This window comes from Lissotriton helveticus, chromosome 12 (genome assembly GCF_964261635.1).
Source record: "Lissotriton helveticus chromosome 12, aLisHel1.1, whole genome shotgun sequence".
NCBI classification, from domain to species: domain Eukaryota; kingdom Metazoa; phylum Chordata; class Amphibia; order Caudata; family Salamandridae; genus Lissotriton; species Lissotriton helveticus.
In genome coordinates, this window is record NC_136073.1 from 376,814,059 (window position 1) to 376,838,774 (window position 24,716).

Sequence of the window (24,716 nt, forward strand, 5' to 3'; positions counted from 1 at the left end):
TCTAGTTCTCTCTCAGAGGAATCTCCACTGAAATCATAAGCACTAATAGTCCTGCCCATGTGCGGTGATCCCGTAGCACTTCTTTAAAATACAACTTCTTAAGTGTAGACGTTCGCCTTACTTCAGGAAGGTCAAGACTACGACATCATTTTGTTCAAAAACGTGTTGCAGCCTACAAAGAAAGCTATACTGGCCAATTACTTTAATTAGATCAAAATAACATTAGCAAAATAAGAAATATTTCCACGAGCTGAGTAATTGTTTCTTATAAATATCCTTCTAAAACCTTTTTGTAAGAGAAATGGAGAAGAAGGAATGGAGCAATATAGACATATGGGCTGCCGTAATGTAGTCATAGAAACTAACCCCGCATCTTTAAAGGCTCAGAGCCATTCAGTGTCCCATCATGGCCAGCAGCTGGCAATTACCGCCGTTCATTTTTACAGAGCAAAGGAGAGTACAACTAAAGAAAACAGAATGTGTATTAATCATCTTTGTTTCTTCCACTGGGGGGAGTGCAGGTGCTTATGATTTAAATGGAGGTCCCCCTGAGAGAGAACTAGGGTTATAGGTAAGAAACCATTCATTTTCTCTAAGGGGATGTCCATTGATAATCACAAGCACTGAATAGAGTAGCAAGCCCATCCGTACAAACAGTGGTGAAAGAGAAAAAGATGGACCCTACAAATAACTAAGCAAGGAGGTTCCTAAGGGAAGCCTGCCCTACTTGAGCATCTGCTCTAGCATCTGCGTTCAATGAATAGTGTCTTGTAAAAGTATGAACACATTTCCATGTAGCTGCTTTGCAGATTTCTGCAAACAGAAACATTCCTCATTAATGCAGCTGTTGCTGCCTTCCCCCTGGTAGAATGGGCCTTTGGTCTACCAGACAGAGTTTTATTTGCTTTACGGTACCATAACAGGATGCAAGAAACTATCCACCTGGATAAAGACTGTTTAGTGGTCGCCAAACGTGTATGTACAGCAACAAAACAATTGATCTGTCTTGCATATATCTTTTGTTTTGTCTAGATAAAATTTTAAGACCCTTCTCACATCCAAATGTGGAGAGAAAGTTTTGCTGAAATAGACTGATTCTGAAAGAAAGTAAAGGTTTGATTAATGTGAAAATCCTAAACAAATTTGGGCAAGAATTTCAGATGAGTCTCATAACCACTTTATTGCTTTAAAATATTGTATATAGTTCAGGAGACCATAATGCGTGAACCTCACTAACTCTGATGTAATGGCAATAAAGGTGCTTTAATGAGGTTTTATGAAAAGGTTCGAAAGCCGGTGCCATGAGAAATCAAAGTACTACGTTCAGTTTTCAAAGATGGAAAAGACAGTGTATTGATGCCCTCTAAGTCTGGGACTTTGAAAAAAGAGGTCTGTGAAGGATATTTTCTGTAGACAGTAACCAGCTGTCAAATGGACTTTAATAGAATAGAATTGTAAGTATGGAAGTAAAGCTTCTTCTTGGCACTTAATTAGATTAATGTTCATGTCAGAACACCCAATATAGAATGGCCATTTAGCTACTTTTAGAATATTCATGCATTCTTGAGGTAAAATCAAACGTCCATATTATACGAGTTCAGGAGCCATGCTTCTGAACTCAAACAGGAGAGATTGGGATGGATAATTTGGTCTCCGAACTTCATGAGAAGGTCCGGTCTGCATGGCTCCTCATTTGTGGACGTTCAAACATGTGGAGTAGGTCTGTGAACCACTATTACTGGACCACTCCAGGGCTATCAATATCATTCTGGCCTTCGAGTAAGATAATTTGATGATTACTGATGGATCAGGGGTATCAGTAGAAAAGCATAGAGAAATTTGCCAGACCACTCGATACATAGGGCATTGCGCAATGCTCCTGGTTGGTAAAACCTCAAGGCGAAGTTTGGGCATTTTTTGTTTTCTGCAGATGCATAAAGATCTAGGTGAGGAAAATCCCAAATGCAGAAGAAGTCACGAACAACAGCATCGTTTAGCACCCACTCGTGATTTTCGTGAAGAAGCCTGCTTAAGGAGTCTGCTTGTATACTCTGGACACCCAGTGGATGGGTTGCAGTGATCTTCAGGTTCCTGGCCAGCAACCAATTCCATTTTGTTTGGGCTTCCTTGCTTGTACAGATAGTACATCGTTTTTGTATTGTCTGTCTGAAAAAGGAGGGATTCCATCTTGAAGGATGATAGGAAAGACTTCAAGGGCCAAATGAAGAGCTCTTAGTTTTAGACGGTTGACATGATAAGTCATTTTCTTCGCAGACCATGATCCCTGAATTTGAAGGTGATCAATGTGTGCCCCCAAACTAACAGAAGGGCGTTGTTACTATTGTTTGAAAAGGAACATCCTCAGAAAAAAGGCATACCTTGTAGAAGATTTTTCAGTTGACACCACCATTTGAGGGACTGCCTTGCTTTAAGGTAAAGTGTGATCTTGTCTTCCCAAATGCCTGAGTATTGACTCCACTGGTCCTATGGGCACTTTTGTATTGGTCTCGGGTGGAAATGGCATTTGGCTTCAGAAATTTACAAGATGCCATTAAGCCTCGAATGTATGACATTTTGCTTAGCGTTAGATGAAAGATTTTCATGAGATATTGACATTTCTGATGTATGGATAAAAGTTTTTTCTATGGAGGATACACTTTTGCTTTGATGGTGTTGATAGTGGATACTAGGTAATGAAGGGACTAAACTGGTGATGGGGTCGATTTCTGGTGATTGATATGAAGACCTAGCTGATTGGGAGTAGAGACAGTGTGTTGCTAATGATGTTGTGCTTGTTGTCGTGTTGACGACTTGATAAGCCAGTCATCTAGATACGAGTAGACTAATTTGAGTTTCCTGAAATGTGCGGTGACCACTGCCATGCACTTTGATAAAGTTCCTTGGGCTGTTTTGAGGCCAAAAGTTAGTACTTTGTACTGGGAGTGATGATCGTGTCCTACTACAAATCTCAGGAATTTGCGGTGTTTTCAGGCTACTTAGATGTAAAAGTATAAAACGGAGCCAAACTCCTTGATGGATCGATGGAATTCTTCTGTATGAATTGATTTGTTTGTGACATTCAGTTCTAGTATGAGTCTGAATTCGTTTTTCAGACCTTTCTTTTTCATCAAGAAATAATGAGAATAACTCCCCATTTCTCGATTGTTAGGTGCACGGGCTCCATCAAATCCTTCTGCGGAAGAATGTTCACTTCTGATGTCAGCATCTGTAGATGTTGATTGTATGATTTTGATGGAATATTTAGTGGAGGGCTGGTGAACCAGATACAATAAACCATTATGTACAATATTATGTACCTAGGCATCGTTTGTGATAGATTTCCACTCAGCTGGATATTTGGAAATACTTCCTCCTATCTGAGTGGGTAAGAGGAGAAGAGACAGCAAAAGCTCATTGCTTGGGGCCAGCAATTTATTAGCCACATCTTCGTTTTGATTGGCGCCTTTGATGCTGCTAAAAAGGCATTTTTTGCTGCAGCTTTGGTGGTGACCTTGAAATCACTGATGGGTTTGTTTGAACCCTCTGGGGATAAAATGTTTCTCGCAAGGGTGTTTTCACCGTTCCTTACATTTTTCTAGACCAGCTGCTTTTAAGGTCTCTGTTTCGCTTTTCATTTGAGCCATCTCCTTGTCCATATGGTTCCCGAATAGAGTGTTACCAGAGAAAGGAAGGTTGAGAATATTCTGTTGAGATTCCTGGTCCAGTGCAGGAGGCAAAGCCAAGAATGCCACCTGGCAGCTAATCTGTGGCAATATCCATGGGCTGCTAGCAAAGATGAATCGGCAGCAGCGCTGATCACTTGGTTAGAGACCATCAGGCCTTCATTTAAAATGTCTATGTAGTCCTCCCTACAGTCTCTTTGGAGATCATCTGCAAATTGTTGTACGGAGTCCCATAAGGATCTACCATATCTGTCAAGGAGGGCAGATGCGCTTGCAGCTTTGATGTTCGTAGATGCTGTGCCACATACCTAGCGTCCCACCGATTCTAGTTTTCTGCTTTCTTCGTCAGGTGGAACCAATGATGAAGGAGTAGTAGATTGAGTTTTCTCCGCATCCAAGATAACTAAATCAGGAGGAGGATCTGAACGCAGGAATAACAGGCCCTGCTCAGGAGGCTTGTATTTTGTCTGAAGCCTAGATGAAACTGCTTTGGCTGAATCTGGTGTGAGAAAAAGTTCCATAGAAGGTTCTAACAAACCTGGATCCATCTGCGAGAGTCGAGGTGCAGAACTTTGATGAACAGTCTTAAATATCACCGATCAAGCCATTGATGGAGCTGGCAAATTAATTTATAGTTAGTTTCATAGCTCCTCGTAGGAGTACCTCCTGCAAGGTTTTAATGTCATTAATTAGTGAGACTCTTGGCTGGGGGGAGTCAGTCAAACTTGGTGATTATCTCCCGTTGCTAGGAGACGAGGTTGAATAACAAGACCTCTTCTGGATCTTGACCTAGACCTGGACATAGGACGATATCTGTGTCTGTGCCTAGATGAGCGCTGCGATGAGGAGTGTCGAGAACAGTGACAAGGGCGTCTGGAACTGTCTCTTGATCGAGATCTGTGGCGAGAGTTTGACCGATGAGACTTGGATCTCTGTGGAGCAGCTCGAGGCCTCTCTGGCGGAGGAGTTTCCAAGGTTGCGTCTGTCTGAGGGACAGGTTTAGGACACAGTGTAGGAGCGAGCTGGAGAATTCAATGGAGGAGGTTGCAGGGAATCTAGAATAAGGACTTGCGATGATGTAGAGTATTCCCTGGATTATTCTGAATAAGAAGTTGAATGCAACCCTCTTGCTATCATTTTTCTGATACATTTCGCAGATCTGGTATGTCTTGATGTTGAAAGACTTCTTCACACAGAGTGTCTTCTATGTCTCGAAATCATGGACTCCCACGACGCCGAATGTCTCCTTTGTTTTAACGTCATGGGATCCTTTGACGTCGACCTTCTGTGTCTGAACATCAAAGGTTTTCTCCTCCTCTACATTGACCCAGCTCTCATTGACAAGCATGTTGCCAAACTACCATGTCTCAACATCAATGTCCTCGATGTCGACCGGGAACGACGTTGCTTTTGTGGACTTTTCCTCATTTCGGATCTCCCTCTACCAGAGTCCTCAGAGAGAAGTGGAGGGGCCCTGGTTAGGCAGACCCACTCATAGCTCACACAAAGTCCCACCTTCAGATTGCACCACTTGTTGTCAGCACCGCTCTTGATCTCCACAAAGGTGAATCTACCCCTATCCCTCAGGGTACATCTGGAGAAGGTCTTGCAGTGCTGACACCGGTCAGGATTGTGACTGTCAGGAAGGCCGAGAATACAGAGATCATGGGTATCTGATTTGGCCTTCTTTCTGCCACAGGTAGGACATTTGTTAAATACAGAAAGCATTTTATTTTCTTGAAAAGTTATTCTCCTCTCAGTAAATTACAGAAAAACATTTTAAACACTCAACGACGTTGAGTAAAGAAGTTGACAAATAGTCTGATAAAGATTTTATGAAGATAAAAGCAAAAAAAGGCAGAGCTCAGATCTCCAAGATCCTGACTGTCACAAGGAGTCGGAAAGAAGAACAGAGATAACTACCACCTGCTGGGCATGATGGGACAGTAGAGGGCTATGAGCTCCTAAAGGTGCAGTGTCCGTTTCTATGGCTTCTTTACCGGCTGCAAAACGTTTTTAAAACTATGTCCTAGACTTGGCCTTCCTGAAGTAAGGTGAACGTCTACGCTTAAGATATTTTTTAAAGAAATGCTACGGGATCCCGCAGATGGGTGGGACATTTATTAATGGAGATCCCCTGAGAGAGAATTCAAATTTCACTGGTGGGCTCCGAATAGAAATGCCTATTCCTTGCAATGAGCTGCAAGGAAAAGTAATGGATTTAAGGAATGTTTCAGAGACATATCTTTTAGCAGTTCGCTTTCTGACCAGGCTCTTCTTTCTATATAACCACAAAGCCAAAAATCATTTTAATGTATTTGGTTGTTTTAAAATACCTTTGGTAAAAAGAATATGCCCAGTGGTATTCAGATCTGTCAGATATTTTCTATTTGCGTACCTACCCTGTTGTATTCGTTGAATGTTGTCCTTTAGTATTGTCAAGGGGGTTAATCCCTCTGGCATGTGATCATACAACTGTGATAAGGCTTTCTCCTGTTTGTCTTCATCGTCGCTTAAAGTCACTGAAAAAAACACATTGAACACATTAATCTTTATTTACAATGGGTGTTTTCTCAGCAACACTGCAAGTCATAGGCTGAAATAGAAAAATACCTCTTTAGTATGTCTAAAACACATTGTCTTATACCTAAAATAATTGTTCATTACATGATAAAGTACTAAAAATAGGCAAGTTTAAATCTGTTTTATTCATTCATAAGACTAATGAGAAGTGTGATTCAAGATATAATGCTCAAAGGCCTACCCAATTCTCCTCCTATTTTCATTTGCACTTTATTCCTCTGAGTAGTTGCAGGACCAGACTCCCACAGGCAAATACTAATGCTGAACACAATGCACAACAGTCCTTCTGAGCTACCCCTGTGGCCTGTCACATCCTGAGAAAACCATTCCTTGGTAGGTTTCCCCATGGCATACACCCTGAAGAGAGCAGACATGCAGCCCTTGGGAGGGTGTTCATAAATTAACATAACCCTTATTTGACTAACACTGGACTGTCAGGATCACCATTGCATCTATCAGTCCCATCACAGATTTACTTGGTGCATTTTTGCAGTAAGACCCTCAGCAAACAGTCCAAAAAAAGTTTCCATCCTGTAGCTAGGGGAAACCAGCAATGTCCAAATTGCCACCTAAGGGGACAAGCTGGAGCATTAACAAAGAGTACGGACCTTTTCAACTATGTAATTCACTCCAGCGATCTAGTATCAGCACTCACATGTTCTTCGACTGCTTAGGGAGGAGCTTCACCACTGGTTCTCAATACTCCTGTACTCTAAAAACTAAGGAGCACATACCCCTATTGGGTATCTCCTGTCCCCAACTGACAAAAAAAGTTACGTTCTCTGCCATACAATCAGGACAGTGTTTTCTCTCATTTGTATTCACCATTGACAAAGACACCCTGGACAGCCGCACTACAATGTGCCCACAGCTCAGTTACACAGATCCTAAAACTTGCACAATAAACATTCACTTCCACAACAACAGCTCCTCATGCCCCACCTTACAGAGGTTTAGCTATGCCCTACCTTTAAGTTCCTACCCTCAGTCTCCTCAATTCCCTGCCTAGTACCCTTTCTACATGAAAACGCACCAACATACAGAATCGAGGCATCTAGCTGCCACCAGGGCTAAAAGTCTTCCTCACCATGCAAAGTGTAATTAAATTACATGTGGTGTAATTTGTGACATGACAGCAGTTTGCAGGATGATCCAATAGCAAAATGTAACAATAAGTAAGCTAGAACATGTTTGTAAATTAAACACTTACGCTGATGGTCAATATGTATTGTGGCAACAAAATAATGAGTAAGAGCTTTGTAATGTTCTGCCTTCACTTGTGCCATGATGGACCATGAATAGGGTATGTTCTCCTTTATCGGTTCTTGGCTCATTGCTGTGTAGATTTGTGTATACACATCACTGACCTAAGAGGCAAAAATGATCATAAACTTATGGTTAGTTATCTCAGGATTTTAGGAACGGTGAAAGAAAACAACTTTAGTTATCCATGTATGTACATAAAAATAGCTTTGCTTAGCTTTGAAATAGTCATACCATGTTCAATTCATCAAAGAATGCAATGAATGGATTAATTAGGGATATGGGCTATGATGGCTGGGGTAGATGTTGAATGAGGAGGAAATATAAGATTTATAAAAATGCTTTGTGAAGAGTCTGTGGATGATAAACTATGGCAGCTATAAGAACAAAGTAAAACTGGCTCTCATAAGTGCACCTGGAGGATTTCACCCCATATCTTGTGGGCAAATGGCAATTCTGCATCAATACTGGCTACACAGCAAAAATACCAAACACTGTCTAGCATGAATTCTACTTGTCCTTCCTGAATAAGAAGTCAGATCTGCTATATAAGCGCTTCTCCTTTCAACCCCTAATGAGACAATACTCTACATACTGGGTCACACGCCATATCGGAATCCCTCTAAGAGCATCATCCAAACCACACCATTTGACTAAGAGATTGAAAAAGTGTAACAAGATGAACAAGTTACTTACCTTTGGTAGAAAGACTATATAGCAGCAGGTCCCTTACCTTAGAATTATCCCCAGGTGTCAGACTGGATCTAGAAATCTTTCGTCAGCACTACCTCTGTGCGCCTATAGGTGGCACCGCTCTGCGAGGCAACATGAGCACCAGAAGTGATGTGTGTGGTGCCTATTTAAGCACCACACCATTGTGCTGATGTAAGTTGCTTTTCACGACTTCCACGGCAGAAGAAATAGGGCCATGAAAGAGAGAACAGCCCTTAACTATAAAGTTCATTTGCAAAGTGGGGTGGATGGGTGTGTCTGTAAGGAATCTGCAGCTAGACTGAGTCTCTACCACATAAGGTAACTAACTTGTTCATCTGATAGAGACTGCTAGCTGCAGACTCCTAACCTTTGAATATATATACCCAAGCAATACCTTCCCTGAGGTGGGTCTGTGAACATGGTTTAAACCAGACAGTCCTGCAGGACCAAGGGGGAAAAGTGCCCATCTCAAAGGACCTGACTGTCCAGGCAAAAGTGTTCGGTGAACGTATGCAGTGAGCCCGCACTGCTGCCGGGCACATGTCCAGGATCAGAATTCAGCATGATAACGCAGTGGTCGCATCTTTTGATCTGGTGGAATAAACACGAACAGTTAATCATCTATCCGGAACGGTATTGTGCAGTGAAGTTAGAACGACAATGCTCTTTTTGGGTCCATCCGGTGGAGTCTCTACTCTTCTTTAGTATGAGGCGGAATATAAAAAGGTAGGCATAGTAATGGACTGGCCTATGTGATATAGGGTGACTATCTTCGGCAAGTGGGACACTCGAGTCCGAAGAACCAACTAGTCTGAAAAGAAAGACACATGTGGAGGCTTAGATGACAACGCCTGCTGACCCTGCGACAGATGTATTTGCCACCAAAAAAGCTGTCTTGATCGTGAGAAGCCTAAGAAGACAGGTATGAAGCAGCTCAAAGGGAGCACACATCAGAAAAGTAAGAACCAAATGAAGGTCCTGGAGACCTTTAAGGAACCTATTTACAAAAGGGGACTTGAAGAGGGAAGGTTTATTTGGCAGCCGCAGGAAAGCAGAGATGGCAGGTAAGTAACCCACTAGGGTGCCCAATGCAGAGCCCTGCTGGGCAAGGGTAAGGATAAACAACAAGACCTGAGAAAGGAGAGGCAGATAAGGGGTCAACCTGTTTAACTGTGCACCATGCCACAAGCTTGTACAATGGTGGCATATACCACCTTGGTGGAGTGACGCTGAGCTGCCAAGATAAAATCATAGACTTCAGGCGGGAGATGAAAAGCTGTCAACTGCTGCTGCTCAATCTCAATACATGAAGTACGGAGCAATGACAGGTTTGGGAGCAGAACTCTCCCCTGCTGCTGCAACAGACGATCCTACCAAAGGGGTTGCCTGATTGGAGGACCGATGGACATACTCAACAGCTCAGGATATCAGACTCTCCGAGCCCAGTCCGGAGCCACAAGGATGACTTGGGTTTGGTCGTTCCTGATCTTCTTGAAAACTCTAGGCAGGAGTGGTATGTAAAAGGCATACAACAGGCTAAAGCTCTACTCAAGACAAAAAGTGTTTCAGATTGAGATTCACCTGGGTAACCCAGCTCAGAAGAGCTGGAATTATGTGTTCTCTGCAATGGTAAACAGATCTAGCCTAGGTTTTCCTCACTACTAAAAAAGACCTTGCACCACTGAATGATGGAGGCACCACTCATGATCTGCTAGGCATTGGTTGAGATTGTCTGCCCTGGTGTTCAGAGATCCCGCCAGATGTTGACCCACCAGGGAAATGCCCTGACATTCCAGCCAAGTCCAGAGAGACCGGGCATCCTGACAGAGGGTTCATGACCCCATTCCACCCTGTTTATTGCATTACCACATGGCGGTGGTGTTGTCCGTTAACACCTGCACTAGCCTTTCTTTGATGTAGGGTAAAAAGGCTTTCAATGCAAGTTGGAGCGCTCAGAGCTCCAACATGTTGATGTGGAGTCCGGATTCCACCAGAGACCAGAGTCCTCTGATCTCCACCTCTCCCAGATTGCCACCCCAGCCCAGGAGTGACGCATCTGTCACTACTATCAGATCTGGCTGGCGAAGGGCGAGGGGTCTGCCGCTCACTTAATTGTGGTTTGTTAAATACCACTGCCGATTTTTGCTGTGCCCTCTGAGATCAGGACCTTGTTGGAAAAATGTCCCTGATGTTGCACCCACTGGAACTTCAGGTCCCACTGCAGAGCACACATATGCCAGCAGGCATATGCCACAAGCCGGATGCAGGAGGCCATGAGGCCTATCAGTCTCCAAGGTAGTCTCACTGAATTCCAGGATAGAGGCTGAAACATTGGTATCATAAACTGCATATACTGGACTTGCCGTTCGGGAGGAAAAGCGTGAAACTGCACTGTGTCCAGAACAGCCCAGATGAAAGGGATTGTCTGAGAAGGGGTCAGGGGTGACTTTGGCATGATGATAGTGAACCCCAGATAGTGCAAGAGGCGTGCCGTAATCTGGAGGTGGGAGACGACTGTCTGGGGCGAGCCTGCCTTCAACAATCAGTCGTTGAGATAGGGTAAGACTGGTACCCCTGATCTCTGCAAATGAGCTGCAACCACAGACAGTCACCTTGGTGAACACCTGAGGGGCGCTGGTGAGACCAAAGACAAGCATAAATAACTGAAAGAGCTTGTGGCCTACCGGGAACCACAGGTAATATCTGTAGCAGGCAGGACAGGGATGTGGAAGTAGGTATCCTGAAAGTCCAAGACTACCATCCAGTCTCCCGGGTCAAAGGCAAACAGGACTTGAGCATTTTGAATTTCTCCTTCCACAGGAAGAATTGAAAGGGAGCAGGTCAAGGATAGGGCAAACTCACCCATCCTTCTTGGACCTAAGAAGGTAACGGGAATAGCAGCCACAGCCTGCTGCTGATATCGGCCCCCTCTCTGTGGCACCCTTGGACAAGAGAGTCGCCACTTCCTGGCGGAGTAAGGAAATTAGGTCCTCTGTCAGTCGTCGTACAATCTGGAGAACCCAGCAGTCAGATGTGATTGACTTCCAGTGGTGAAGGTGATGGCGTATCCTGTCTTTCAATGGGTTCCCATGATGTTCAGAAAGCAAACTAAAGAAGTTTGGAAGCTGCAGCTGCAGGGGGAGTGAGGGACTAGCCCAACCTCTGGCTACATGACCCATTAGGCCTGTGGGTGCCGCATAATCAGCCAGGCAGGGGCTGGGAATCTTCCGTGCCATGGTGGCTGGGCAGGCAGAGAAACTGTTCCATGGCCAGGAAAGTATCGAAAGGCAGACTGGGGTTGGCATGGGAAGGCCCCAGGACATGCCATTAGCTCTGCTCGTTCTTGAAGCGCTCTAGCACTGAGTCTGCCTTGTCTCTGAGGAGACAGGAGCCATCAAAGGGCTTATCTTTGAACGTGGCTTGGACATACACTGAAAAGCTAGTGGTTCTCACCCAGGCTGGCGCTAAAGGGCGACAGACAATGAAACCACTCTGCCCAGTGAATCGGTCGTATACAGCCCACAGCAAACCGAGAACTTCGCTGCGTCCCTCCTGTCAGCAACAGCCTGAGAGAGTATGGCTCAGGACTCCTCCGAGACCAGTGGCAGCACCTGCGGAACTGAGTTGCAGAGTGAGTGGAGTATCGTCCCAAAAAGCATGTATGGTGTTCACCGACTGGAGTGCCAGGCTGGTGAAAGAAAATCTCTTCTTGCCTAAGGTATCCAGCCTCTTGGATTCCCTGTCCGGTGGAGTGGTAGGAAACAGGCCAGGATTTGTTTCGGACATGGAGGCTGGAACTACAAAGTTCTGGGAGGGGTGTTGGGTGAGTACGTTGGGGGCTCCTGAGGTGGGGCAATGGCAACAAGCTATTGTCCTATTCACAGGAAACCTGTGCGGGGCTTGGACCATGACCCAAGTAGGACGTCCATGAGGGCTTCATTAAACGGGAGAAGCGGTTCAGGTCGGGTGACTATTGGTTGACGCACCTCCAAGACGTTTTTTACTGAGAATCACAGAGGGAAGAGGAAGGTCTAGGACCTCGGCTGCCCTTCTCACCACCATTGCAAAGGAGGCTCCCTCCTCCACAGCCATGATAAGAGGAAAGACCAAGCCAGTATCTGGAGAGGTGTTCAAACTGCTGGCATTTGTCAAATCCTCACACCAGTTGTCCTTATTGGGTTCTAGGGACTGGTAGTCATAAGGGTCCATTGGCCCCTCACAATCTTCCCCAAGTCCTAGCCCATAGACATAGGGCTCAGGCTCCGGCCTGGAGGGAATGGCTCCAGTCAGAGTTGGCATCAGACAACGCCCAACCCGATCCGTGTCAGAGTCAGGGATAGGGATAGGAATAGGGGACGCCGGCAAAGAGATTGGCGTCCCCAGGTCCATCCAAGGGGGTAGCCTGCTGGCTGAAAACCAGTAGGGGCCACTAACAAGCCTGCATGGCCCAAAGGCACACCAGCCTGCCCAAATATGAGGTGCATGTCCTTATAAAACTCAGAGTTGGGCAGTGGTCACTCCAGCTTCAGGAAGCTCAGGCAGGAGCAGAGATGGCCCAGGCTCAACTGCAGAGTCAAGTCTTGAATGTCGACGCTCCCTTGTGTCGTCAGATGACTTCCACGGACAGGATAAACTCCAAGATCTCTTTCAATGTTTGCGTTTCTATTTGTTGTGGTATTCGCCCGGATGACTGAGGCTGTGACAAAGCTCAATGGATCCGTGACTGATCCCTGGACCTTCCTCTCCACCTGAATCAAGACCGTAGCGGCGTCGCACATCGAGGGGCAAGGACCTTGAGGTGCATGGTGTGACAATCAACTCAACATAGGTCTTTGTGTCATGGTCGTGCTCGAGACACCAGAGGCAGACAAGGTGTGGATCTGTCAACCACACCCACATCTGCTGGTGTCAAGTTCCCACAGGGCTTAAAACCAATCTTCCTCGTGGGCATTTTGCCAAACCAGGAGACAACTGAAAAAGACTTCGACCAAAGGTCTAAAAAGGTCAGTCAAAAAGTGCCTGGGGTATCTCTTTTCCAGACCTGTTCTAACTGGCACGGAAAAAAATGAACTGACATCAGCACGCTGGATTGGTAGCTATATAGGCCCCGCGCACTGCACTTTTGGCGCCGACGATGCCACGCAGATCATAATGACGGATGCCTTCTATGAGCGCAGGGGTACTGCACACGAAAAAGTCCTCGATCCAGTCTGACCCCTGGCAATAATTCTAAGGTAGGCTGGTTTGCACTTTGTAAATGTCTCTACATATGTATGTACTTTCATGCCTCACCAGGTAGGAATTCAGCAGCACATTCCACAACCGAGAATCCCAGCTTCTCAACACATGTATGCTCACACGATTGGAAATACCACTGTGCAGGTAAATATTTTTAGCTCTATGTTATGCTCATTTTGTACTCATTGCTGAGTAGAACAGATTAGCTGTGTTCTCAGGAAAGACCTGCTTGATCCATAATTCTTTATTTGCCATCCAGCATTGAGTCACAATAAGATATATGATACTCAGGGTAGGGAATACTAGTATTGACTGAAATATAGTTGTTTTTGCAATGATTCTGTTTCTTACACTCTAGACTGCTATTTTGGATATGCTAATGGTGAATGCCAGATCTTGCAAAATCTCAAACAATTAAATAAAAATAAGGAACTATTAACTATAAACAGAGGCGATTCCTGTAGCTCATTTCTACACAAAGACAGTTTTGTGATGACATGATCACAATGTACAGGTTCATATTGGAGTTGGTTGGCATGATATTATTAACTCCGGCGTCCCCCCCCCAAAGACCGGGGGGACATCCGAGGAGGCAATGATCTCTTCTTATAAGGAGTAATAGGCTGGGACACGCAGGAGGTGTTTCCCCAAGTGTTAGTACCTGAATAGAGGTATCGTAGGAAGACAGTGTCTTTTCACTACTCCTATTTATCATCTTAGTATATCACTCACACGGTCCTGACGAAGCGCATGGGGATCCACTAGGGACCCAATGACGGCTCGAAACATGTTGACCAGCACGCACATTCACAGTCACACATGGGCACTAGGAGCAGCGGAGTAATACCCTGACCTCTATGCTATCTATTAATAGAGGTGCCGCGATGCCCCTGTATAATTCTTTTACCTTTACGTCCCGGACCAACGAATAAAATTACCCTCACGGCACCAGTGGGGTAATATTAAGCCCTTGGCCGCGGCGGTAATTCCGCCGCGGCGCTAGGGGGCAGGGGGTCCGCGCGGCGCCGCCATGATTGTGACGGAACCACTCCGTCACAAGCCGCGGTGGTGCTGTGCTTGTGACGGAATGGTTCCGTCACGGCCCCGCCCGCTCAATAGAACGCGCCGCGCAGGCACGGCGGCCGGGCCGTGACGGAACCATTCCGTCACCAGCACAGCCCCACCGTGGCTCGTGACGGAAGGGTTCTGTCACTGGCGCGCAAGGGGTTAAAGCACCAGCACGCACCGTTTTAGGCCCACACACCCACATGCACAACTGCGACGTCTCCTAAAAAGATCTCAGACGAAGAGCCCTCTCGCGGGGCCGGTGGGGGGGAAAGTAGGGCCACCCCCACGAGGAGCAATGCCCGATGATGAAGCATGACACTCGCAAAGGTGTGTGAGGGCACTAAAATTCAAAGGAGAAATTCCCCCACCTTAATCCACTGGGGACACTGTATATAGAGATTTACCCTTTCTTCTTTCCCTTTCCTCTACATACGTGACTAAATAGGTTACAAATCTGAACTTTTAGGAACAGTTACCACACAGTGATTAGACGATATTATTAAATTCTAAAAAACTCCTTTCATAATTAGCATACTAAGTGGTACGCTAGTGTGAAGTGTGCATGTAGATGACCAATCATCGATGTACTGCATTAATATGTAAATTGATATTTAATTATTTTGATATTTGTTGTTAACGTTAGCAAATATTGTTGCCAAGTGTCAAATTAGCTCTCTATATATGTGTGAAATATTAGTTATTTACACGAAAGAGTAACACAGATTAGCAATAATTTATAAACATACCTTCGCTGCTTCTTGGGCAATTTTCACAAGTGTGAAAAATTCATTCCGTATTCCAGAGAGGCTTATTTTCTCAAAGAAGCATTCCTGAGCTTCCGCAAGCATCATTTTAACAAGCACGCTCAGCATTGCTGGGCTCATGTCGTAACTAGGCGTGTGAGTGAATGTCTCCTTTAAGTAGCTGAGGACACCTGAAAAAACATAATGTTCACCTTTATTTAAGCTGAATACAATTACACTGAAGATACTTTAAATAATGACAGATAACCAAGGGTAAGCAATAACATGAAGTTAAAAACCATCAAAATAATACCTGTGGTGAGGTGAATGTTTGATTCGGTATACTCCCCTGAATCTTACAGTAATGCCATAGCAGGAAGATGATCGGTCAATGTATGTCAGACCATGTATCCCATGCAGGGCAGACTTCCAACATTCATTATTCTTATTCAGGGCTACCAGGGAAATCTTGGCAGCACTGGACAGGAAACCAAAGAAATTAACAACTTTTGCTGGGTGAACAGCCCCAGCGAAACATGGCCATTTGCATTTTCATTTTGAAAAACTAGCTCCGCTTTTGGAGCTTTGTTCAGAAAAAACAATACAAACACTTTGCGGAGCAGACTCATTAAACATGGTGCCCATGGAGAGTGTATACTGGAAAAATGGTGGCATGACAGTGAAATCTGTGTGCCCCGGGGCTGCCTGCATAAATTCTTCACAATGCACCACATGGACTGAGCATTAGGAGACAAATGAAAATCTGCCATTCTTTCATCTTGCTAGGTTGCAGTAAGCTCTCACTGGACTCACAAGCAGGGAATGTAGACTTGGGCGCCCAGGGTTCCTGGTGTCCATCCTGCTGCTGAGGCCTTCAACGTGGGTGTAGCAGAAAGTTGTAGGGCCAGTGCCACACTGGAGAACGCTAACAGATGGGACCGCTGTTCTCCTGCCTCCATCCTTACCAGATCACTGACCCCCCAAATGGATTGAATATTAGGATCAAGCCGGCAGAAGGAGATCTATTGAGCAGTGGCAGCGGAGGAGTGTGGCGTGACAGGCCGGAGAGACCCTGACTTTGTAGAGGGCTTAAGTGGGATGTAGATCCATAGAAGAAGCTAGCCGATTAGACTATTCCCGTAGCAGGAAACCACAATCAACTGTGTGACACGCGACCTGCTGGTGGGCCGTGGCGCCCATGTTGCACTGAACGCTGCTCTGGAGGTGAATGCAGGGAGCAAGAGTGCATGGACTTCGTGTCCATGAGGACATTACTCCTGCCCCTTGCCCTAATGGACCTGCCCTCTGCTGCAGGTTCTGGGGCTACAGTTTTGTCTTCACCTCGCTGATGAGGAATAGCACATTAAACATCCGACTACTTTTCCATGTGATGGGTAGCTGCATGGCTAACCATGGCATCCTAGCACTTGCGTCTATTAAAAACAGAGAAGGCCGACGACTCAAGCGTTCGATTCACTAGACTGGGTATATCTCTGTGTGGCGTTCCAAAAAATTAGACTAGAACATAAAATAATTAATAGTGCAGATTATTGTACGTCGACCTCATTGCCAAGGTCAAGACTGGAAAGACCATTTCTGTGCAGATACAGATGAGAGGTGCATGCTATGTTGCCCACTCTCCACCATTGTTTCCTTGCAATGGAACCAATTGTTGTGATGTTCATCCAAATGGAATACTGGTGGGCAGGGTGTTTCACTCACCTCCCCTATACACAAGTGCTGTATTGTTATACTTTTGAGATTTAGAGACTCCCCAGGTCAACATCCTACGAGCCCTAAAGAATTTTGGCACAGTGTTGGGGCTACACATGAGCAATGTTAAATACTGGCAGTGAATTAACTGATCAGTTACCCCATCTGCCACTGAAGTGGGGGCGTATGACTTTCAAATCCTTGGTGTCAAGATTTACTATGAAAAATCTAACCTAATAGATAGCAAGTTTACTAAGTACCTTTCGAGCACACAAGAATCTATGACTTTTTGGAGGAAACTACCAAGAGGCAATAGGAAGGATGGCCATTGCCGAAATGATTCTATTGCCCCATGTCCTTAATCTATTCACAAAAAGTTCAGTCTACATTCCTACTTGCTTCTCTGCAGAACTCAATATTGTCCCTAGAGACCTGATTTTGTGTGACCAAAGGCACAAATTGGCCTTATGTAAACTTTAGTGCTTAATTGACAAGGGTGGCCTTAGAGTTACAAATTCCATAAATTATTATTTTGTTGCCCAACTTCAGTGGGTTGCATGCTTGATAGTTGACCCTCTCTTTGCTGAGGCTAGGCAAGTTCGAGAGGCCATGGGAGTCAAATCGCTTCTCCTCACTGTGACTGCGTCCATGGTTTGCACCTGGCGAGAATTTATTCTCCCAGAGGTGGCAAATATTTGCTGGCATACCGTACTAGCCAGAACGAAAAACAAAGTTGGCATGCACTCCCAACTTGCCCTTATGGTGTATCCTGAGCTTAAGAAGATGACATTGACTACTGATACCCCATTCTAAATGAGCAATTCCTACTCTTTATCACAATAACTAGTGCTGTCAAAGATCTGGCCACAACATACTATATACCAATACAGCCCATTTAGTGCTTGAAAACATGCTTAGCATTGGTGGCGCCAAGAAGGCAGCATGGACACTAGAATAATACTCCATCATCTCAAACATAATCAAAGTATATGCTTCTTCTAGGTTATCATACTTGAAAAGATAGATGCTGAACTGAATAGAAATGGTCTGAGATAAATATACTGCATTTCTATATGAAAGACAGCAGCTCTAATGCATCTCACAACCCATGGCATAAGTGTTGTACAGCTTGAGAGAGACCAGAAAAAGTGTTCAATTTCTGAGTCTGGAACCAAATCAAATATTTTCCCATTTACCCTAAATATATAATCTTGCACCACCTAATTCTCACCAATGCTGCCATTAGGGATGGTAAAACAACATAAAGCCAAATTAGCTATAAAATAAAAAAACAATGCAAAAACAATTAGGATTGGTCATGCACGAGCTGGTCGCCCAGCCTATGTAGCTAGGTATAATGCTCCAACTATGCCATAGCAAGCAGGTCTCTTTTTCTCTATCAAATGGGCCTTTTTATCTATTACCACTGTTGTGGGCAACGTCATGACCCTCAACATCATACCTTCCAAACTACAGAGACAGCAAATGAACCCTAGTGTTCATAAAACTAGAATGCACCCGATGCCACAAAGACTGTTGCAGCCAGGCTAAGGCCATATTATTGAGTCCATTCAATGCCCAAGACTGCACGGTCGCCTAAACCATTCCTAGCTGCAAGCAAGCAGCGCCAAGTTATGTCCACCTGCCTTCCGAAAGTCGAATGGGGCAGACTAAGGTGCAGCTGGAATCTTGCAAGTATAAAAGTCCCATGAGATTTAGCGGCCATGTTGGAGGAAGATGGGTTATTTAAAAAAAAAATCCATCATCAGCAAGTCAATGAGGATTTTTCAGCAATGGTAGTGTAGGGAGTGGTCCTTTTTGACTTTTTATTCCTATCAAAGGTCTTGGTATACCTTTGGTACCTTCTGGTATGAATCTTCTGTGGATCTATTTACTCTAAGACCAACCTCGAAGTAAATTAAACAGGAGAGACATACGCTCTGTTACGATACTATGGCTTTACTACATGGAGAGGAATGTCTTTGTTTTTCACAGAAGTGAGTTGTCAATAGGTGTGTGCGGATGCTGGTCCTAAGCCTGTGATAGTTAAAACACCATGGTGATGCTGAAATTTGTATTGAACATATATACTCATTTTTGTCCGTCCCCACATGGTCTCAGCTTGTTTTAGGATTTTTCACAACACCTTCCCATACCGGACCACAGATTAGGTCCAAATTCACAAACTCAGCCCAATAAGGCGATCAGACAAGGATAAAGAGTTAAAAGTTATTTCTATTAATGATTGTCTGTTGATATATGGGTTGTCGTTGAACTTGGAGGTAAGGTGGTCGGTCGCCACTCTAATAAGGTTGTACTCCCGATTGTCCCCATCCTAAATTCCACCCCAGAAATCTTGTGGTTTGCCATTTGCTACGGTTTGTGGCTACCGCTTTAAGGTTAGGATAAGAGGTACTATTCCATACTCAAGAAAGTATCTCGGTTCTGACACAAAATGATTGCCGTCACTCAAAGATGTGAACAGCACAGTCTATATTTAAAGCCAGAGGTTTTTTCGCTCTTCCTTCTCCATGATCTTACATCAAAGGGTTGATAACATGGGCCTCAATACTTACAGCCCCTATGATTTATGACAAAATATGATTTCACCAAATCTAATCTTATTAAGTGAAGTTTTATGTCCCAGTTCATTTCTCACTAAAAAAAGGACAATTTGAGAAAGAAACAGAAAACTTAGTTTTACCATATGACTGCACTGGATTTTAGACATAGACCTTTCTTACTGCTTTTCATACCTGCAGCCTTCTGGAAAGCAGTGACGGCATCGTCAAGTCCAGTTTGCGTCTGTCTGTTACATCTTGTGCCAATCTGTGTGTATAGGGCCCCGATGTTAAATAAAATACTAGCTTTTTCTAATGCTATATTTTGCTGACACACTGGCACTCCTGTAAAGGAATCATACCTGAAAAAAAATAAAACACCAATATGACTATTTGCATAGGATTGGGAAAATATAGTGTTATCATTTGTTTCAAGCAGATCTTTTGTTTTTCATGTGTGACCTACACGTACAAACTAGGATGCAAATCACATTATCAAACAATTACCACAATTTCTAAGAACAATAGTGAAAATGCGAGCTTGCCTGGCTAAGAAGCAACAATTTCAGCTCATAACTTGAAACATGTTTCATCAGCGTGGCAGTCACTGTTAATGGAGCAAGAATCACAACCTTGGCCAGCAGAGCATTAACATCACACCTAATGTTAAATGGGCTTACACAGGGCACAATACACTTTCAGCGTGTCACTAGAGAAGTATATGAATTGCTATGCCTGAAAGAAAAAGTTACTCACCTACAGTATCTATATTTCTGGTGAATAAAATGTCTTCCCAGTTGCTTCACCTTATGAATATGCCGAGGCCCCAGACTGAAGCCTTAAATATGTTCTCTTAACTATAGCCATCTACCACTATGGAACTCTGATCATGGCTTCATCCGCCCCAGAAGTGACAACACCAGTCTATGTAGGGTGCTGTTTGGCCTAATGTCATCAATTCTTTACTTTTTCTGCACCCAAATGAGGCATGCGTTAGGGAACCAGACCGAGCAAGGTTAATGGCAGTAGATTATCATACATCGAAATGTAAAACAGCTAGATAACTTAGAAGGTATTAGAACCTGCACTAATTTAGAAGGGGAGTGAAGTGAGGACAGTGGAGAATCTGAAGGAAAATATAATATCCACACAAAATACCATTAGACATTTATCAAACTGCACTCCTAAATAAGCAGTCTTAGCCTTTGGCCTTTAATATGCCACATTAAGCTTTCTGTCAGTCAAAATGAATACCTTTAGTCTTAGAATAATTTATCTTTAGGTTCTACACCGGATTATCTAGGCCTGCAAAAAACACCATATTCACATACACATCACCCACTCCACATTACTATACATCTTTCAATAGATCTATAGCAAAGTTATTCTCTCTCTCCCCCCACCAAAATTCAATATCCCATCCAGACTTAACACACAAAGGACACTATGGGCACGTCCTCATTTTGGTATTCACAGAAGGCACTTACTCATCAATGAGTAAGTGCCTTCTGTAAATACCAAAATGAGTAAGTGCTTCTGTGAATACCAAAATGAGTAAGTGACTTCTATGAATACAAAAATGGTAGTAAGTTTAAGATTTTGTCTCAAGTTAGTTATGTGAATCGGGCCCTATGCATCACCAACATCTAACCAAAAAATATGAACAGTTTCATTCTGCTCATGGAATGTCTTTGTTACTTTCACACAGTCCTTTACTTCACTGCCTTCCCTGGAAACTTGATCAATCCCAATGAAAACAGCAAACCACAGACCCCCACACTGTTTATGCAGACAAACTTGTATGCATGCAGGCAGAATTAACATATCCTTCAACCCCTCCCTAAACAACTGGCACGGTTGTGCAGTTAGTCAGTGGAGAAGTGTGGCTCAGTGGTTAGAGGCGGCAGACCCGGAATCTGAGATCGACCGTGGACCAGGGTTCGATTCCCCGCCTCGGCGGGTCTCGGGCTCATAAAAAAAAACAATTCCACGGTCTCGACAATTCTCGCTCCGGTGCCTACTCGACTCACGGGGTCACACTCTGCGACTCTGGGCAATAGCTTGCTTAATCTCCACATCGGCCCCTCGCGGCGGGATGCCTGGCTTTCACCTTGTGGATACCCTGCCGGGGTTTCTCACAGGGGAATACCAGGACGGGTTCCCTAAGCAAGCGCGGAGATGCCCCAGGGTAAGTCCTGCGCTATATAAGTTTCATACATACAGTCTCCTCCTCAACATTTTTATCACATCTATCCACACAGTATTACAGGGAAACACACTCTCCTGTGAACACATCCTAGTTATGTTTTATTATCAATTTAAACTCACTTAAGCTCATTCCAACATCTATCATAATGCACATTTACCTAACACACCCATGTACCAGACCAACACAATCCATCCTGTCAACTAGTAACGTTGTCTCTAGTTCTCATTTATTGGTAGTATGTCAGAGTACTGAAGACAGAAATGGTGTACTACGAAAATATTGTGGCCCAAATATCAAGAACCAAAATATTGTTAAGGCAATTATATATAGGTTACTATTCTCTACTCCACATTCATGTACTTTAAAGGCATAAATATAGTCAAACTGCAAATATGTGAAGTTAACAATGGTAAACCTATACGTAACTGGGTACTTGTGTTTATGATATTGTTGTAGTTAATGTTTTGTTCACAATATTTTTATAGGACGATATTACGACCATGATATCTAGTAATTAATGTACCTCCAACATGAGCACTCTCTTAAAACACACCATCAGCACTCTCCCTCTGGCCCCACCCTCATGCTTTTATCTTCCACACCACATTACCATTTGAGTTCAATTGCTTCATTAATTTCACAACCAAACACATTCCCATACTTTGGTTCATTAAGCCCTCCTATGCCCCCTCCAAACACTCACACTTCCCACCCACACCCAAATCATCAAGCCCTTTGCCTGCTCATCAACGTACTAATCTGCCTTTCCAAAATCTACAATCCTCAATGACTTGTAGATGTGATACCAGTCTCTACTTCCAACTACCAATATCTGATGACTCAACTCTTCTCTAAAAAGATACACCTTTCAGATAGACTCACAGTTTACTTCACAGCCAAAAATCTATTGAAGGCCCTATAATCTGGGTTTTACTATAGGCAATATACTAATACCAATGTCACACAAGCCTAAATTCCTACCAAGACTAATTAGAATCATATTTCTTGTACCTTTATACATCTCGACACCTTCGGTGATCAAATAATTCTAACACACGTTCATCTCTCTATGCATCCTCTGTACAACACGTCATCCTGGCTCTCTAAATGCTTACTTGCTATATCTCCTGATGCTGTTCACGCACCTCGCCCTCAACCTTACTGGTGAGCATCCCTTAACGGTTACCCCGGGCTACTATCCTTATAGCTCTTTTCACCAACTCACCTAGGAGCATTTTATCCTCATTCAGCTCCTTCTATCACCACTTTGCTGACAATACTCAAATCTTCTTTGTTCATTCTTTCACATTGACCTTTAAAAGAACAATCTCCGACAGTAATGGCCATTAGAACATGCATGCCTCTTAATATTTCAGGCCTAAAACCTTTAAGATGGAAATATTCTAATTTCTAGTGTTATTTACCCCTTCTTCACTGACACCGTCTCCCACCAAAACACTTCAATTACCTTCCTCTGCTAGGAACATCTGTGTACAATTTGTCAAAAAAATTATGTTAACTTCCTTCATAAGCTTGACTACTCATCTCCTCTTCAGCCTCCAGGAGTGTTGCTCTCCTCTAGATAGAGCTATCTACTCATCAATGCATACATTTTGAATCATACTTTGTAGACATCTAATTCCCCACATCATCCTGTGCTGCATCTAGATTTAGGTCTTCTGAACACTAATGTACCTGCGTCCAGTGCCCTCCTCAGCCATCTTCAAGTAAACACTTCCCTTCCTGCATTCAAGACCACGCTCCATGTTCTCCAATGCCGTCATAAGGACCTGTTGAGCTGACCCCCCCCTCCCACCCTTTAGAGGATCCCTGACCTTAACAAGTTGTATATTGTTTTTATATAGAAATTCTTGAATCATATTTGAATCATTCTAGGTCATCGAAATAGGAGTCCCACAGTAAAACTAGAAAGCAGTGCCATGTAAAAAATAGCCTAGAAATAAACTAGAGAACATTGACTGTAGCAACCTATCTCTATCATTTAACAAGAACCAAACGTCAGGCAGCAGCACCCTTTGGAATACTCCCCTCAGAGGCTTCATACCCGCAAATTTTCTAGAGCATGTCCTGTGAAGGGCCCCTACCCTAAACCATTGCTCAGTTAAACTTTACTTTTCCTAAAAGTGAGAGATAAACTGACAACCTATGCTGTCAAACTTTACTAAAAATGAACCTTCAGGTCATGCGGAACCTGTGGGGAAAAGAGCCTGTATTCTGATCATCAACATAAGGACTGCATCTACGGTCTCTACCCATCTCACAAGGTAAATGATGGCAAAATATGTTGTACTTTTTCATCCAAAACCTTAAAACACAGAGAAGGGAGACTGTTGTTATGGCTTCAGAGGCTAAAAGCAAAGGATGCTCCAGTTTCTGAGGAGGATAGTGAGGATTCTTCAAAATCTACAAAAAAGGCTAAAAAAGGGGGAGGTAAGAAGGTAGATTATATAAAAAAACTCCCAAAAATGTTTTGAAAAACCCCATCATGGTGTTTCCAAGGATCTACGTCCATCAGAAGGACGTTTTCATAAACAAACAAAAAAAGAGGACTTCTCCTCACAAAAGTCAGAAAAATCAAAGCCTGAGCGAAGTCCATCAGAAGCATAAAAAATTAGAATCTCCCTCCAGAAAATCAAAGTCTGAACCCGCCACACCATCTACTAAGGAGCTGTTACATTTTTTTTAAAAACTACTTCAGCACCTTCGCCAGACAAGCTGACGACGACTGCACCGTTGGTGAGAAAATCCGCTACAACACTCACATAGTCGACAGCAACACCATTGGTTTCAGCAACAGTGACGACAGTGACTGCCGTCAGTGTGCCGACGACTACTTCCACGTCGTCAACGACCACAGTCATCTGCAATTATGTCGTTGATGGTAAAAGTAGTGTTCGCAGCGTCGACTGTGGCTTCCTTG

General features: G+C 43.9%; 1 protein-coding gene across 2 annotated transcripts in view; it reads right to left on the reverse strand.

Annotated features, from left to right (window-relative positions):
* Window positions 1–24,716, reverse strand: part of RHPN2 (rhophilin Rho GTPase binding protein 2) — a 217,301-nt gene that overhangs the window by 36,398 nt on the left and 156,187 nt on the right. For both annotated transcript variants that reach the window (XR_013603773.1, XM_078670447.1), the window contains exons 7-10: window positions 19,762–19,928; window positions 15,296–15,483; window positions 7,477–7,633; window positions 6,086–6,205 (exon numbers count right to left, since the gene is read on the reverse strand). Coding sequence is in view for 1 of the 2 variants with exons in the window: in XM_078670447.1 (XP_078526573.1) it covers window positions 6,086–6,205; window positions 7,477–7,633; window positions 15,296–15,483; window positions 19,762–19,928 (632 nt within the window). In the remaining variant the exon portion in view is untranslated. The remainder of the gene's footprint in view (window positions 1–6,085; window positions 6,206–7,476; window positions 7,634–15,295; window positions 15,484–19,761; window positions 19,929–24,716) is intronic.